The following is a 17,437-nucleotide window of genomic DNA, read 5'->3' as shown; positions in this document are numbered from 1 at the left end:
TTCGCCTTTGAAATGTCTACCATGTGTGGAGTACTCTTATAAAGTCCCATTCTTTGAGCATGTCAAGGGCCATTTGTGATTTGTGCTGGATTTTCACTATACCAAAAGAGCAACCTTCAGCTAGAAATTCATCTTTGAAAGTGAGGACAAATCCAACAAGTAATGGGGTGTGTCATTTTCACATACGTACACTGTGGTGAAGGACCATTTTCACATACATATACTGTGGTGAAGGACCAGTGTGAATCACAGATGGAGCTTGATGCATTTAAAGAACAGCACTTCCTGGGAGTGTTCCTTGCATGACAGAGGTGCTGGGAGGAATGTATCAGTTCACAAGGTGACTACTTTGAAAGGAATGGTGACTTAATTTTTGTCGAGTACATATTTTGCTTTTTATAAAGGCAGTCTTGTGAATTTTATTAAAACCACATCCTTTTGCAAAAGTCTCACCTCACAGCAAGATTTTACCTTACATATGATTCAATTATACCATGGGGAAGTTCCAAAGCAGCACATTATTTGGTTAAAAGTAAATGGTTATGTCATATTTCCTGTCTGAAAAAAAAAAAAAGAGGCATTACAGTTTACCCTCCATAGCTTATGAATATTAATATACTATATACTAGTGTGACAATATCAAACTGAAAATCATTACAGCTCATTTGTAAATTATTTCCCATGAAGAAGTACTGCCTGTTATGCCTTGCAAAACCACCTCCTGTGAGAGATACTCCTTGCAGTACCTTATGTGGCCCACAGGAGACAGCACTTAAGCTTTTTTTGCAGCAACTCTTCTGTTCCTGGTGTTATGACCTACTGTTTACTATTCATCAGGTACATTCATCTCCACCCACCTAACTGTTTAACCTCTAACTTACCTTGCCACAATTTTCATCTTTCATAGAGGAGGAAATCGTCAAACCCCGAGTCAATGATCTCATAAAATAGCTATAGGCTCTTTGGAGTGTCCCTTTGGCCCCAACCATTGCTTTCTGTTTGTTACTATTCCATATCCATTCAGCTTTATTTCCTCCTACCTACATGTTCAACGAATATAAATTTCTCTTGATTCAATTTTCTTCCTTGATTCAGGAACAGGTCCCTTTTGCAAACAGTTGTAGGAAAATCAAGAAATATGAATCATTATTATGATTTAAATACTTTATATGTATATTGCTTGTATATAGTACTGATGGTTTTGGTTGTTAATACATTCTTATTTGAAAGTAAAGCATTTGGTAAATCTTAAGCTTTATGGGGGCAATTTTGTCGCAGAGAGAAAAGCTTTCTGTTACTGAAATTTCAGATGAGAAGGAATATCTGGGGGTTTCTCCCTTGTTGAATGTAAAGCTGAAAGTACCCTACAGTCAGATATCTAGTCATACTATTATCTGTAAATGTTTAAATTATTTTAATTTCAGATTTTACTTTGCTGTTATTTTGAGTACTAAAAAGGGATTTTGACGTAGGAAAAATCTATTTCTGGGCGAGGAAGCCGTGTCGCCCAGTGAAATGTCTCCTTTAGCACTATTTCTAGTAAAATATTGCTATAATACCAGAGAACTGCTAAATTGGACATGTCAGAAACCTCTGACTCGCTCACCTATATAAAAGGTGTCGGTATAAAACCTTATCTGTTACATTTGAGTTGCATCAAACTTGTAATTTGCACAAGACAAGTGCACCATAGTTCCTGTATCCAGCAGGAAAAAAATACTGTGTAGCCTTTTAAGAACATGAGTGAAATGTAGTTTTCTGTAGCAAAAGAAATTGTAAACAGTAAGTAAATTTACAAACTTTTATTTTTACAAAGTTATGTACATTACTTAAAGCATTTTATTGTTACAATAAAATTATAAATTTCTAAATTTACTGTTGTTTATTTTTAATATATTGTTATTAAAATATGCAGGGATGTAACTTCTTTCAAGTAGGTAATGTACTGTATATTCAGGCATTGTAGCTTTTGTATTTTTGCATACCAGTAATAATGTCTTAGTGTCAAGCAACCTAAGAGAGCTCAGAGCTCAGTGTTCTTAAACACACCACTTCAAATACAATTAATGACATGCCCAGAAAATGGGTTCAAGAATAGTACTAAAAATGTTAAATTTCATCAAAGCATCTGACGCCGAGACCAATATTCATTTGTCAAGGATGAATTGTTGTTTTAAAAATGGTATTATCACAGTGCTTGAATAGTATTATGTAATTTTAGACTTCAGATCATGGGATTGTAACGCCATTTATTATGCCTTTAATTTCTTATTTGGAGGTTCAGGAGAAATATTGAAATCCTTAATCAAAATGTTGAGCTGCAAAAGGAAACTCACTCGCACCATGTGCTTGTTTGGAGACACAGAACGAACAAATACCACTTCGTCAATACACTTTGCAAGTCCTCCAAATTCACTATCATGTGTCTGACCCTGATTTTCTGCATTGTCAGTTAAATCATTATTCAAAACATTGACATTGTCTCTTTTGATATACCTTAGCTGTTCTGCAACCATCCCAATTGCTGTATCTTTATTAGTATCTTGTGAAAACATGTAAACATGAATTAAAGGCAGAGGGGCATTTTCAGGTACATTATCACCTTTTGAGAAGAGGCCAATGAATGATGGCAAGAACTCTATCGCCATTGCTGGAAGATTCATTGTGATGTGTATTGTTCCACAAAAGTAAGAGTTGTTCCACGTTTCCAAAACACTTTTCTTTAAAATAGTCTTGATGAATTCATGACCATCAAGGTTGTAGCACTTCACCTGATCCTTAACTTTATTACTTGAACAGTTACGAACTAAAGATTCGTAGGAATGTGGATTTAAATCATTAGCTAAAACTTTGCATTGTTTCCTTCCTGCAGGAATAGCAAATGGCCCTACACCAGCCATGATGTCATACAAAATATCACCCTGTTTAATTTTTTTCACTATTCTCTCATGTTCTGTAGCCAGTCTGGGATTCCAGTAGACTTTAGCAAAGTCAAAAGAGAAAGAGCAACCATTCTCTCTAACTGTTACAGCTGTTGTTCCAGTTCCAGCAAGGACCTCCATTGCAAAATTTCTGTAAGTTGAATCAATAATGTTTGTTTTATTCACAACAAGGGTTATGTTTGGTGTCTTTTCCAAGAGTACCTCTCCAATCAGTCTCTTGTATGGTAGTACATGCTCTCGAAGGTTAAGATGAATGATGTGTCCAATCATAGAGTATGCTTGAACACCTTCCTGATTTTCAGGCAAAACAGATTTAATTATGTCATCTGCCCTCCAGTTCTCATAACATAAAGTGATTTCTTTTGAAAGAAAATCTGCATCTCCCTGAGAAGAAATTCGATCAAACTCTTCTTTAATGTCAACCACACTTTTCACTAATAGAGGATTTAGCAAGACTACTTTTTTATCTTGATTTTCTGCATCTGTTTGAACTGGTTTTAATTTTTCTATCTTTAACATGAACTTCTTGAAGAATTTAAGAGCATCATGGACATTTTCATTTTGAACTCTAACAAGAGGAACACTGATTGTCTTAACAAAGGCCTCACGATCTAAAGTAGTCATTCCTCGAACACTAGCTGGAGGCAGGAGCAGACTTACATCCATTTTGTGATAAAGTGAACGGTCTCTATTGGAGTATTTTAAATGATACTTGCTAATGATATCTGTATTTTTTCTGTTTGTCAAAGCTGTATGTATATGCTTAAGGGATTCACACAAAGGATCTTTCAGACGTTTATGTGAAGAACACGATGGAAAAAATATTCTAAGTTGCCAAAACAGAGTCCTGGAATTGATTTGAGAAGGTCTTAACTTGTGGAGCACTTTCTGGGTATACCTGTAAAACAGATGATGACTTGCATTATTTCTGCAAATGAGTAGCATATCATGACTATAATTCACCAGCTTAACAATGCTGAAGAATTTTAACCCAAAACATCTCGTTCGTGCATGTGTTGTACAAAGTACTGAAAATTCTTCAGTTCCATACAGCATATATAAAAAATTATAGATACTGTACCTTTCAAAGTTACGAGCTATGGATCATTCATAAAAATAAATGACAAATGCTCATTATTTCTCATGTGAGCTTAGTATTGCATGCTCAAGATTTACATAATCATAAATTTAGGCCCAACTTTTTTTTTCATCCAACACTTTGCTATAGTCAACTGAAATATTTTGCATTCTATTTTCTTCACTGAAGTTTTGAAATACTCATGAGTTATACACAATTGTAAACAAACAACAAATAGGCATGGACACATACCTTAGCATTTTCACATGGTGACGTCTTCATGAATTGTAGAAGCTTGTACTTCAAACCTTACTTGCTCTCTCTACCTAAAAATGAAATCTTTCATTAATTTTAACAACACATTATTTCACTTATAAATTACTTACCCGTGGTTACATATAGCTGTCGTCTCCTGACGTCACGGCAGAATTTGAAATTCGCGGTAGCGCTAATGGTTTGACAGGTGATCCCTCTACTCCCGCCCTCTACCGGGTACCGGGAACCATTCCAACAATAAATCAGAAGTTTCCTGCCGTCGGAACCGGTAACACGGTTCCTCTGCTGGTTGGAATTTGGATTTGATCATCTTGGTTTTCTCCTTTTGGTGATGTACCTTGAGTTTACTGATCTTTTTGCTAGCGCAATAGTTATTTTGGTTTGGGGTATTGTTGTTCTTTTTAGGAATTATTTTGAATTCTTCACGATGTCTGACACCGGCTCTGTTCAGTATAGGGTGTGTAGTAGTGGGTGTAAGACTAGACTTCTTAAAGCTTCACTTGATCCTCAATTCTACTTGTGTTAGTTGTAGGGACGTGAATGTTCTTTTGAGAATACGTGTGAAGAATGTAAGTCTCTAACATCTCAGGAGTGGAAGGCACTGGGAAAGTATATGAGAAAGTTAGAAAAAGATAGAATCAGAAAGGCTTCACAGAGATCTTCTTCTAAGTCAGTGAGTAGCCAGGATATTCCTCTGAATTCTGTTAATCCTGTTCCTATTAACCCCGTAGTGGTTGCTCCTGCCCTCGAATCTGTATCTCCCGATCCCGATCCCGATCCCGTGTCAGTATTACGAGCCGATATGGACTCGAAATTTGTCTCTTTCCTCACCACTATGCAGAAAATGGGTGAGACAGTGCAAGAAGTGGTAGTTAAGTGTGATAAATTACTTAAGCAGCGCTTCATCCTGGAGATTGGATGGTTTCCATAGACCTTCGGGACGCTTATTTTCATATTCCGATTCATTCGGAATCGAGAAGATTCCTGAGATTCGTGTTCCAGGGCCGCATATATCAGTTCAGGGCCCTCTGCTTCGGCCTGTCGACAGCTCCACAAGTGTTCACCAGAGTTCTGTCGTCAGTAGCAAAGTGGCTTCATCTAGACGGGGATACGAGAATATCCATGTATCTAGACGATTGGCTTTTCAGGGCAAGGTCCAGACAGAAGTGTGTGGAGGACCTACAAAAGACTTTAAGGCTGACGGAAAGCCTAGGTTTATTAGTAAACAAGGAAAAGTCATGTCTCACTCCTTCTCAGGAGATAGTTTATTTAGGAGTGAGACTGAATTCAGTTCTTTTTCAGGCTTTTCCGTCTCTCCAAAGGATCGACTCTTGCCTGAACAAAATAGACGAATTTCTCGTCAGACAAACTTGCTCGGCGAACATCAGTGGATGAGCCTTTTAGGAACCTTGGCTTCAATAGAGCAATTTGTAAGTCTGGGCAGGCTCAACATGAGACCACTTCAATTTTACTTGAAGCAGAAGTGGCAAAGGAAGAAGTTCCCAGACTCCTTCGTGTTCCCCATCTCGGAAGGAATCAAACAGGACCTCCTTTGGTGGAAATCAGAAGGAAGGCTAGAGGAAGGCTTTGTCTCTAAGCCAGTTGAGCCCCAACCTTACGCTTTTGTCAGACGCATCGGACAAAGGGTGGGGAGCTACTCTGGGGAGAAAGGAAGTGTCGGGACTTTGGCAGATTCATCAGAGAAGCTGGCACATAAATCTAAAAGAGTTGAAGGCGATTCATTTGGCTCTAATGCACTTCAAGATAGAGGTAAGAGGGAAAGTAGTGCTGGTTCAAGCAGACAACACCACGGCTCTCTCTTACATCAAAAAACAGGGGGGACACACTCGTTCTCTCTGTGCGAGGCGGCGAGAGACCTACTCATTTGGGCGAAAGAGAACAAGATTGTCTTGAGAACAAGATTTATTCAAGGCTCGAAGAATGTAAAGGCGGACATTCTCAGCAGGAGAGGACAAGTCCTCTCCACAGAGTGGACGTTACATCCTCAAATATGCAAGAAGCTTGGGGTGGGGGATTTGGGGATGTCCTCAGTTTGGATCTCTTCGCCACAAACAAGACAGCTCGTCTACCACTGTATTGCTCCCCAGTTCCAGACGAGGAGGCGTTTACAGTGGATGCCATGCTTCTGGACTGGTCAAATCTGGATCTGTATGCCTTTCCACCTTTCAAAATGCTAAGATTAGTTCTGGCAAAGTTCAGAGGTCATCAGAACGTCAGGATGACTCTGATAGCCCCCTTTTGGCCGGCCAGAGAATGGTTTCCGGATCTACTACTGCTGTTGACGGACTTTCCGAGAGAGTTACCGTTAAGGAAGGATCTACTCAGACAGCCCCACTTTCTGAGGTTCCATCACAACTTGTCCGCTCTTCGACTAGTCGCCTTCAGACTGTCGAGCATCTCCTCAGAAAGAGAGGATTTTCAAAGAGAGCTTCAAGGGCTATTGCTAGACCCAGAAGAGAATCCTCTGATCGAGTGTACCAAGCTAAGTGGGTCCAATTCAGAGCTTGGTGCAAAGAAGAAGGAATTTTGTCTTCTAAGACCTCTATAGCTCAGTTAGCTAACTTCCTTCTTTTTCTTCGTGAAAATAAGAAGCTTTCTACCCAGACGATTAGGGGTTATAGAGCTATGTTGTCTTCTGTGTTCAGACATCAAGGATTAGACATTTCTAATAATCAAGACCTCTCAGACCTGATTCGTTCCTTTGATACGACCAAGACAAAGGAGTCAAGAACAGTAGCTTGGAACCTGGATGTAGTTCTTAAATGGCTGATGTCAGATAGATTCGAACCGATCTCTTCTAGTTCTTTTAGAGATCTGACCGGAAGAACAACTTTTTCTTTGTGCTTTAGCATCAGCTAGAAGAATCAGTGAGCTGCATGCTATTGATAAGAGAGTTGGATTCGCTAAGGGCAATGCCATTTGCTCATCAATGCTGGGGTTTTTAGCTAAGAATGAAAATCCCTCACGTCCTTGGCCTCGTTCTTTCTCTATAAAGAACATTTCGGAGTTAGTGGGGCCTAATGAGCCTGAATGTCTTCTCTGTCCAGTGAGAGCACTTAGACATTATGTGCAAAGGACCAAAGGTATAAGAGGTAAGAGTGATAACCTGTGGTGTTCAGTGAAAGATCCTTCTCGTCCTCTTTCTAAAAATGCGCTCTCCTTCTTTTTAAGGAATTTGATTTCTGAGGCACACGGACAATGTCAGGATCTCAGATAATCAAAGCTCATGAAATTAGAGCAGTGTCTAACGTCTATGGCCTTTAGACGTAATCTGTCTTTGAAGACATTATTAAATCTACATATTGGAGAAGCAATTCTGTCTTCGCATCTCATTATCTGACAGATTTGCAAACCACATATGAAAACTGCAGTACATTGGGGCCATTCATTGTGACTGACAAGGTATTGGGTGAGGGAGAGAAGGATGTATCCCATCCTCACTAACTTTTCTCCTTGATTATGTTTTTTGTATTTTTAAGGTTGTCTGAAGACACAGAGAGTTTTTTGAGTATCTTTCAGTCTTTTAATGTCTTGGTGTATTTCTTAAATGGTTGTGGTGATCCCTCGTTTTTCATTGTATTTTGCGGTGATTTGTACTGCGCCCTGAGCAGGGGCATTATAGTCTTGTCCGTTACGGTCACGTCCTCAACGGCAAGTACTTATTATTGTGTCCGACGCACGGATCCATATATCCTGTCGGTACAATAAAGGCCAGCAGACTAGAGGCAGTAACCACTGAGTCAGCGGTCTTTAAAGGTAGGAACCTATATCTTCGGATAATTCCAACAGCTGTTATTTTAGCTGCCATTGTCCCACCACCTAAATGTGTCAATCAGCTATATGTAACCACCGGGTAAGTTATATAAGTGAAAATGACATTTTTATAATAATATAAAGTTTCACTTATACTTACCCGGTGGTTACATAACGAAGCCCGCCCTCCTCCCCTCATATGGACAGGTAGGCATGAAACTTCTGATTTATTGTTGGAATGGTTCCCGGTACCCGGTAGAGGGCGGGAGTAGAGGGATCACCTGTCAAACCATTAGCGCTACCGCGAATTTCAAATTCTGCCGTGACGTCAGGAGACGACAGCTATATGTAACCACCGGGTAAGTATAAGTGAAACTTTATATTATTATAAAAATGTCATATTTATAATATAAAATGACAAATTTTTAAATCAATTTGTATTTTTCATAGCTAACAAACCTGAGGTCTTAACAATGGGATATCCAAGCGCCAGCTGGTAACAGGTTAAAACAATCAAGATTGTAAAGCAAGGAATATGTGAGATCTGGCAACGCCTGCGTGTACGAGGTGAAAGCTGGTCAGAGACCGCGCATTGGACCTCGTGACGCTTTAGTCTTTCTTCAACTCAGGGGATAATAAAAGATGAGAGGGGTGGCTAGAGGTGGGCAGTACACTTTAAGACCTCAGGTTTGTTAGCTATGAAAAATACAAATTGATTTTAAAATTTGCCATTTGTTCTTATGCGGAACAAACTTTCGGTCTTAACAATAGGATAGGCTTATACTTGGAGGGAGGTACAAGTATCCTATAGGAGTTGTTTGTTTGTATGGTGCTTTTACGTTACATGGATCCAGTGGTTATTTAGCAATGGGACCAAAGGCTTTATGTAACTTTCGAACCACGTCGAGAGTGAACTTCTTTCACCAGAAATACACATCTCTCACTCCTTAATGGAATGGCCGAGAATTGAACCCGCGGCCACCGAGGTGGGAAGCCAATACCATACCAACCATGTCGCTAACAATCTCTTTAGAAGAACGAGTTCTAAAGAAGGTGGACCAATGCCTGTGAGTAGATAGATAAACTGTTACATAGATAAACTGATATGTAACAACTCGCCCGTCTGGGTTGCAATACACTGATATATGAGCAGACATAATTTGTTGTTTAAGTGACATAAACCCATTACTGGATACTGAAGCTAACATGCCTAGTCATGAGGCTGTGGTTCATTTGTTGAATTACAAAAGTACCACTATCCACATTACAGTAAAACACTTCAGAACAGATACACGGCAGCTCTTACATATCACGAACAGATTGAAAATAATCAATGATTGTAGGTTGAGTACAAACCTTTGGCCAATACTGGATGATCATATGAGGCACTAGTTAGGTCTACTAATGTCATTAACTTTTCTTCAACTCTTGTGATATGTGAGTGAAAGTTACCAACATTAACATGTTTTACTATATTATGGATGCACCCTATGGAAGTCAGTGAACCTAATATGGTGCAGTGAAGGCATTCCTAAAGGGTATTTGCAGCATCCCTTTAGCTACAACCACTTTTTAGTATTTTACTTTACCTCCATTCTAGCTTTCTATAATCTTGCTATGCATCCTTTAACAATTACTTATTAGTGCAACTTTGGGTTTGATCCTTACTCCAACTTCAAATACCCATACTTCATCTTTATTTTCTGGATCTCTCCTTTTTTTTTTTTTTTTTTTTTTTTTTTTTTTTTTGCTGCTTTCCAGCTACTCCAACTCATTTTTTCACCACCATCAGTGATGAATGGCTGAAAGGACCTCAGTGCTTGGCATGACCGCCTAAATTGCTCAATCAAATCAAACTGGTAAGGGAGACCTTAGTTTGCCAGATGTCTGAAATAGAGTGCCCTTATTACTTTAAAACTTGAACATTTCAATTTTTTTTTCTCATCTTCACATACAGAATTTAGACATTACTTTATTGACGATTACTTTATTGATGCTGGTTATTGAAATTATGTAAAGGTAAAAGAGGAAAAATCCACAACTTGAAAATCCACAACTTGAAGTTTTGCAGTACCGGAAAACAGTCATTTGCAAGATTTGCAGGGTCACTCTGAAGGACTGGTTATTACATGTAAAGTCAAATCTGGAGCAAAGAGGTTGGACAATTGAGCGGGGAAAGAATAATGGAAAAAAAAAGATGGAAATTAAAGTACTGTGGCTGGAAGAAAAGGGATTTAAGTCATTAAAAGAAGTAAGTTGTTAAATGATTAATTGTTATTCCAACAATTGCCAAACCTAAGGGTAGCAGATATTGAATATACTTCCAGGATAGTCAACATAGGCTCTAATTTTATCAACAATGATCTTGTGAGAATGCATTCCTGCTGTGGAACTGACGTGTAAGCCCTCGATACCATACTTTCTCCCTCAACCAAAGAGATATAGCGATTCTGGATGGACATTTTGGGGGTATCTTGTTCTATAGATCTTTATAACCTCTTAAGCAAAGGCTGAAGATATATGACTGATGCACTACTATAAGCATTTACCTTGGTTTTTCCATGATGTCCCTATATTGCAGTAGGAATGCCAAAGAATTCAGGTCCTACAGAATCTATAATTTCTACAGTAAGGTTCCTTCTTTAAATGCCATGCTACAGGTTGAGACAGTTCTTCCATGGAGTTCTTTAAAAGTTAGGAACATGACTGTGAGTTGGAGGAAACTCATTTATGACTGAGCAGATGACCTACTTATCTGGTACTAGTCCAAGTTAAGCTAATAGCTGTTGGAACTGGAGAGTAAGCATACCACTGGGAAGCTGCATGTACATTGGTAGCTGTACTCTCTCATTTAAAATGAATTTCAGCTCTGTTATAAAAAGGACAAAAGAAGTGAGCTGACATAAAAGCCTGGGTTACACTGAACTCTCAGCAGATAGAGTAGAAAATATATGAAAATAAATAAGCCAGCTGAAGCCCCCTTTGAGATGCAATGGTTGACTTTAACCCTTCTATGTTGTATTTGTAAGTTGGATCAGCTAACCTCTGTATGGTGAACAGGTGAATAATGTTCAATTTTGACCATCTTGGAACTGCAAGCTTTCAATCTTTCTACCTGCAAAGCAACTCTGATCATGGTATTTAAAGTTAGGAAAGATAAGGCATAAGGTTCCTAAGTAAACCATTCATTTTCTAAAAGCATGCCACATTTCTCTGACAAACATTCCAACTTCCTCAAAAGAATTTGCACCATTATCCAATAACTCATGGTGGCCAACAAAAAGTAACTGATATGAGGCACCAACAAAGGGTAATACTCAATGCCAAGGAACAAAACAAACCAAATATTAGGCAATTGAAACTCCTTTTATTTCTATATATTTATTTTTTTGCTTCCAACAGTATTCCTAAACCAATGGCACATGCAAGGTCTTGGAAGCAACACAGGCTACCCTAAGCTACTTTCTTTCATATGCTTGGTTATTAGTTCTTCGTAATCCAGCCAGAGCCTAACCTATAAGTCAAGGGTAACATTAAAGGTACAAGATTGTTTGATCATAGTCTGCACTACTACTTTCATGGATTAGTTGTGGTGGAATTTTGCAATTCTCTCAGATGCTTACATAAACTGGGTTATTATAATAACTTCCAAGATTGCTCCCTGTTCCTTAGAACTGTAAAAAAAGAAGTCTTGCTCAGCTATGAGTAAAACTATAATTCAGGCTTATATAATTAATGTAATGGAAGGTAAATTCTCAAGAATGAAAGTGAATTAATATGAACTGGAGGATGCTGATGCAAGAGAGTGACCAGTAATAAATAAAATATCCTTAGGCTAGATGAAAAATGTTTATGGTAAAATATCATTTGACTATATGTACTAGTATAAGAAAACATGTTAAGGAAGATAGGGAACCAGAAGAATAAATAAACAAATAATTGAATCACAACAATAATATACTGTACAAATTACAATGGGATGTAATAGTGTGAGACATGCAGAGTAAAACTGCTAATGCAAGCCATGAGAATATTAATGAAGATGTGGAAGGACAGGTTGAAAATAAAAATTCTAAAATCAACAAGTCTCAGTTTAGCCTCATACAAGTAAATTAATTAACAGTAGACATGTTCTTTATAATGAAACAATTACACATATAAGACATGCCACATCAAAAGGGAGGTTAGTATATAGACTAATATACAGTGTCTGAGGATCTTCAAGGGCATCTGACCAAAGTACTAAGACAAGGGATTGTGGAAAAACATATTAAACATATATATAATGGTACTAGCCTACATTACTGTATATATCACAATACAGTAATACTACCTCAATCTTATGCGATTTGAGTTGCGCAAATTCATAACAGCGTGAACTTTTCATTGGAACCTAACTAATTATCATACGCGAGTGCTTCACAGACACAAGAACGCAAACGCAATATTTTTTAATCCTGGAGAAACCCTGCAAAGGTGTTTGTTGAATTTGTTTATAATTTAGTTTTCAAGCTTTTTTGAATTTGTTTATAATTTAGTTTTCAAGCTTTTATGTGTAAATTAGATAACATTAAATAATAAAAATAATAATTTAATTTTTCTGAGATAAGAGAATTTCTATGGTACATGTAGCATGTACTATGTTTATTATTATTTTTAAATAATAATAATAATAATATAACCTTTCCATTTTACTTTTAAGTAAGAACAACTCTTATCTCTCTCTCTCTTACTGAGTTGAAAGACTTTTTATGGTACATCTACTCTGTTCATTAATATTTTCAAATAATAATAATAACAACCATCCCCACCAACAGAAAGGCTGCAGAAGGAAGTGTAGGGGCACAAAAGACCAGCTCCTGATAGACAAAATGGAAATGAAGAACAGTAAGAGAAGGAAAACCAACCTAAGCATGGCATGGATAGACTATAAGAAAGCCTTCGACATGGTACCACACACATGGCTAATAGAATGCCTGAAAATATCTGGGGCAGAGGAAAACACCATCAGCTTCCTCAAAAATACAATGCGCAACTGGAATACAATACTTACAAGCTCTGGAATAAGACTAGCAGAGGTTAATATCAGGAGAGGGATCTTCCAGGGCGACTCACTGTCCCCACTACTCTTCGTAGTAGCCATGATTCCCATGACAAAAGTACTGCAGAAGATGGATGCTGGGTACCAACTCAAGAAAAGAGGCAACAGAATTAACCATCTGATGTTCATGGACAACATCAAGCTGTATGGTAAGAGCATCAAGGAAATAGATACCCTAATCCAGACTGTAAGGATTGTATCTGGGGACATCAGGATGGAGTTTGGAATAGAAAAATGTGCCTTAGTCAACACACAAAAGGGCAAAGTAACAAGGACTGAAGGGATAAAGCTACCAGATGGAAACAACATCAAACACATAGATGAGACGGGATACAAATACTTGGGAATAATGGAAGGAGGGGATATAAAACATCAAGAGATGAAGGACACGATCAGGAAAGAATATATGCAGAGACTCATGGTGATACTCAAGTCAAAACTCAACGCCGGAAATATGATAAAAGCCATAAACACATGGGCAGTGCCAGTAATCAGATACAGCACAGGAATAGTGGAATGGACGAAGGCAGAACTTCGCATCATAGACCAGAAAACGAGGAAACATGACAATACACAAAGCACTACACCCAAGAGCAAATATGGACAGACTATACAGAACACGAAAGGAAGGAGGGAGGGGACTGCTAAGCATAGAGGACTACGTCAACATCGAGAACAGAGCACTGGGGCAATATCTGAAAACCAGTGAAGACGAGTGGCTCAAGAGTGCATGGGAAGAAGGACTGACAAAAGTAGACGAAGACCCAGAAATATACAGAGACAGGAGAAAGACAAGCAGAACAGTGGAATGGCATAACAAACCAATACACGGACAATACATGAGACAGACTAAGGAACTAGCCAGCGATGACACGTGGCAATGGCTACTGAGGGGAGAGCTCAAGAAGGAAACTGAAGGAATGATAACAGCGGCACAAGATCAGGCCCTAAGAACCAGATATGTCCAAAGAACGATAGATGGAAATAACATCTCTCCCATATGTAGGAAGTGCAATACAAAAAATGAAACCATAAACCACATAGCAAGCGAATGTCCAGCACTTGCACAGAACCAGTACAAAAAGAGGCATGATTCAGTAGCAAAAGCCCTCCACTAGAGCCTGTGCAAGAAACACCAGCTACCTTGCAGTAATAAGTGGTATGAACACCAACCTGAAGGAGTGATACCCAGTTTGGTAAACATACCAACAGTAGCTACGGCAACACGCCGTAGCTACTGTTCACAGCAAAACTGTTGACATTTGAGTCAGGAATCTAGTTATTTTTTCAACAATGAATATTTTCAAATTAATAATCATGAATATGTAAAAAATTTATACAATTCATGACCTTATACTGCTGTTTACCTATTTATTTAAATTATTATCTAGTGTACGCTTCTTCTTCTTTCTACAAAAAAATCGTAGTTTCCTTGGATGTACCAGGCGGTTGGTGTCATTGTTGACGACTGTTGTGAAGAAAGTGCCCCAGCATCTATGGGTAAAAGTGGTGTGTGGATTTATCACATGGAATGGAAAGTTTATTGACACAAGTGACTCCACAAACATCGAGATGGTGTCAATCTTCTATATTTTTGGTGTTGTAAGTAAAAATTTCGAAAGCGTCATAGAGGTATGTTTGCACTGTGCATGGTTAGACATTTATTAACCTCTGTTTAATCATAAAATATGACCTTAATTTCTAACTTTGGAGAAAACACCTCGAAAGGATAGTAGAGGTCTCAAGCTGTTGCTCACACCACCGATGAATCGTGACTGGTGCCCATCTCCGGTGTCAGGATGTGTTAAAGTACTTTTTTGGAGAGTGGATCCGTACGCGGTGAAAATTGGATCAGCTAGTCCAGTCGGTTGTTTCCCCTGTAGGCTACTTTACAATCCAGTTGCATAAATAAAAAATTAAAGCGGACCTACCTATTCATATTGGCTAATTACTGGATAGTCATAACTAGGTATATGAGTGTCTTACACCTGGCTACTCTGTATGTGACTCTATAGATTACCAGGTTAACATAAACTACAGGTAGGAAAATCAAATAGCCTAGCCTAATCCAATAGGTAGGTAGTACCTAGCTAGCTATTATGGATTTCAAAACAGCCTTGAAAACATACCTACCTATTTTACGAAGAGTGTCACATGCTTATTTTAGTTCGTATGGGGCTTTCATATAGGTATCACATTAGCCTACGTTGACGAACTTCAATTTTTTGAATGGTATGCTTAGTTGTAATTGTATTCTTGTTTCACCAATTAAATATCGAGTGAATAAGACCCGGCCAGCGAGATGATGGTGGATCGTCCGTGATTGTTTACCCTACCTAGCCTACTACCTAGTAGGTAGGTACTAGCCTAGTAGCTAGGTAGCAGCCTATACAATTCTGACAATGATAACAAAATATAGGTACATACCCGAACCAGAGCGGGTGACTGTCTGCTGCTGCTGTTACTGGAGGGTGAAGCTTGGTAAGAAGGTAATCCCGAGATACTGCTATGACACTGGTAGGGATTCTCATATTTTTGGAGGCAGGACAGTACATCAATCATTGCCTGAGTTCGGGGCCCTGTCGGTAATTTCTTAAGTTTTTTCGCCACTGTCTTCCCAAACAAATCCTCTTCATCATCGTCTTCCATCAATATTTTGGTTATTTTGGTAAGATATTCATCTTTCAAATAGTGTTTCTGGTTTTTGGCTTCATTCTTTTCGCCCATGCTTTTCTTCAATAGCGACTCTGATTTCTCTTCCTTTGACTTATCAGTAGCGGTTTTTTCTTGTTGTACCTCTTCCTCTTCTGCATTTTCATGTGCTACCGCTACTAGCGATTTCTCGATATTTTCAGACGCATCCTCCTCGAGATTTCCTTCGGTACTTCTGTGCCCAAATTGAGACAGAAGGAACTTACAAACATTGAGAAGTGGCCACTTGCTGACCCACACTTCTTTGGTAGCCGCTCCTCTTTTCACTGTTTTCTTTCCTTTCTGTATTTCTTTTCGGAATCGCTCTCGTACCCCGCCCGGTTTGGTCCATTCGTCTTTGGCCTTTCCTTGATATTCGGGACACTCCTCGTCTATCTGGGCCCACATTTCAGCAATACATTTGGGCTTTTTGTGATTGCTGATGCTGTTTGTCCCATATAGCAGGAATTTTTCCACCTCTTGACATAGGTGTTCATAGGTGTCCCAATTAACTACTACTTTTGGTCCCATTTCACTTTAAAACAATCACTGTAATAGTATGTAATTACTAGGTATGTAGTTAATCAACATTCAACAGCCTCAATGTTGGCTGCCCAGCAAAAAATGAACTGATTTAATTTTGCTGGCTGGCACCTCAACAAAGGTACAAGCACAAAGCAACGAATAAAATTGTTGGCTGGGAGGCAATCGATGATCAGCTGGCAGCTAACAAAAACGACTTAAACGAGCCGGCAGCTCAGTTTTGAGCTGCCAGCATGTTTATTGGCTGCCAGCCACAATTTTGGCTTCCAGCTCATCAAGTGGGAACCAGCCTTAAACCATCATGTGATACACAATTACCTAATATTTGTACAGCTACATCTCATTCACAAACTAGCCTTATGCTTACCCTTCAAAAAAAAAAAAAAAAAAAATGGGAACTTACTACTGGATAAGAGGATAGGTTATGGTTAGCACAAGACAACATGGGACTCGTGAAAACTGAGTCCGAACTTCCGAAGTTCTACACGCGATTTGCAGAAGATGTAAACAAAAAATTGTTAACATGAAAAAATTAAAAAACTGCATCTAAAAGAGGTCGCTGTTCAACAGTTTCAGTTTCATCCAGTTTTATAGCAAAAGCATGAGAGAAATTTAAATCAAGTATATAGCATTCAGTTCTTGATTGAAACATTTCCTAAACAGTGACCCTAAGGGTTTTTGGGGGTCGTTATCTAGGACTAATATTTCTTTTTGGAGTCATTATCTTCATGATATTTGCAGTCTTTTGTTTATGTTTTTACGGTAATCCCAACGGACTTGTACAAAACACACCACAAAGGTGGACACATGCCGAGTTAAAACCCTTGGGGTCACTATCTATAAGGAAAGGTCCTATGTTAGGTCGTCCATAAGGATTTATAAAAGTTACTCTACCCTTTCTTTTCCCGTCATTATATTTAATTCTTTGCTCCAGACACTTGTACTTTTTTGCTATAGTTATAATGCTTCACTTCTGATATAGTCCGCTCATCTTTCTTTTCATAATATATTTAGATTGGGGATGATTGTAAT

General features: G+C 38.5%; 1 protein-coding gene across 2 annotated transcripts; it reads right to left on the bottom strand.

Annotated features, from left to right (window-relative positions):
• Positions 1-1,800: 1,800 nt before the first annotated feature.
• Positions 1,801-16,922, bottom strand: LOC135200110 (tRNA (guanine(37)-N1)-methyltransferase-like). 2 transcript variants are annotated; one of them, XM_064228439.1, is made up of 3 exons: positions 16,809-16,922; positions 4,273-4,346; positions 1,801-3,840 (listed from the first exon to the last, which is right to left on the bottom strand). In XM_064228439.1, exons 2-3 carry the CDS (start codon positions 4,278-4,280, stop codon positions 2,253-2,255), a joined length of 1,596 nt encoding a protein of 531 aa, XP_064084509.1. In that variant the 5' UTR covers positions 4,281-4,346; positions 16,809-16,922; the 3' UTR covers positions 1,801-2,252. The 2 variants fall into 2 exon arrangements, with proteins under 2 accessions (XP_064084509.1, XP_064084510.1); XM_064228440.1 differs by lacking the exon at positions 16,809-16,922 and adding an exon at positions 15,599-16,287.
• Positions 16,923-17,437: the final 515 nt, after the last annotated feature.

This window comes from Macrobrachium nipponense, chromosome 26 (assembly GCF_015104395.2).
Source record: "Macrobrachium nipponense isolate FS-2020 chromosome 26, ASM1510439v2, whole genome shotgun sequence".
NCBI lineage: Eukaryota > Metazoa > Arthropoda > Malacostraca > Decapoda > Palaemonidae > Macrobrachium > Macrobrachium nipponense.
The sequence above is the reverse complement of the archived record's forward strand: the minus strand, read 5'-3'. Positions and strand labels throughout refer to the sequence as shown.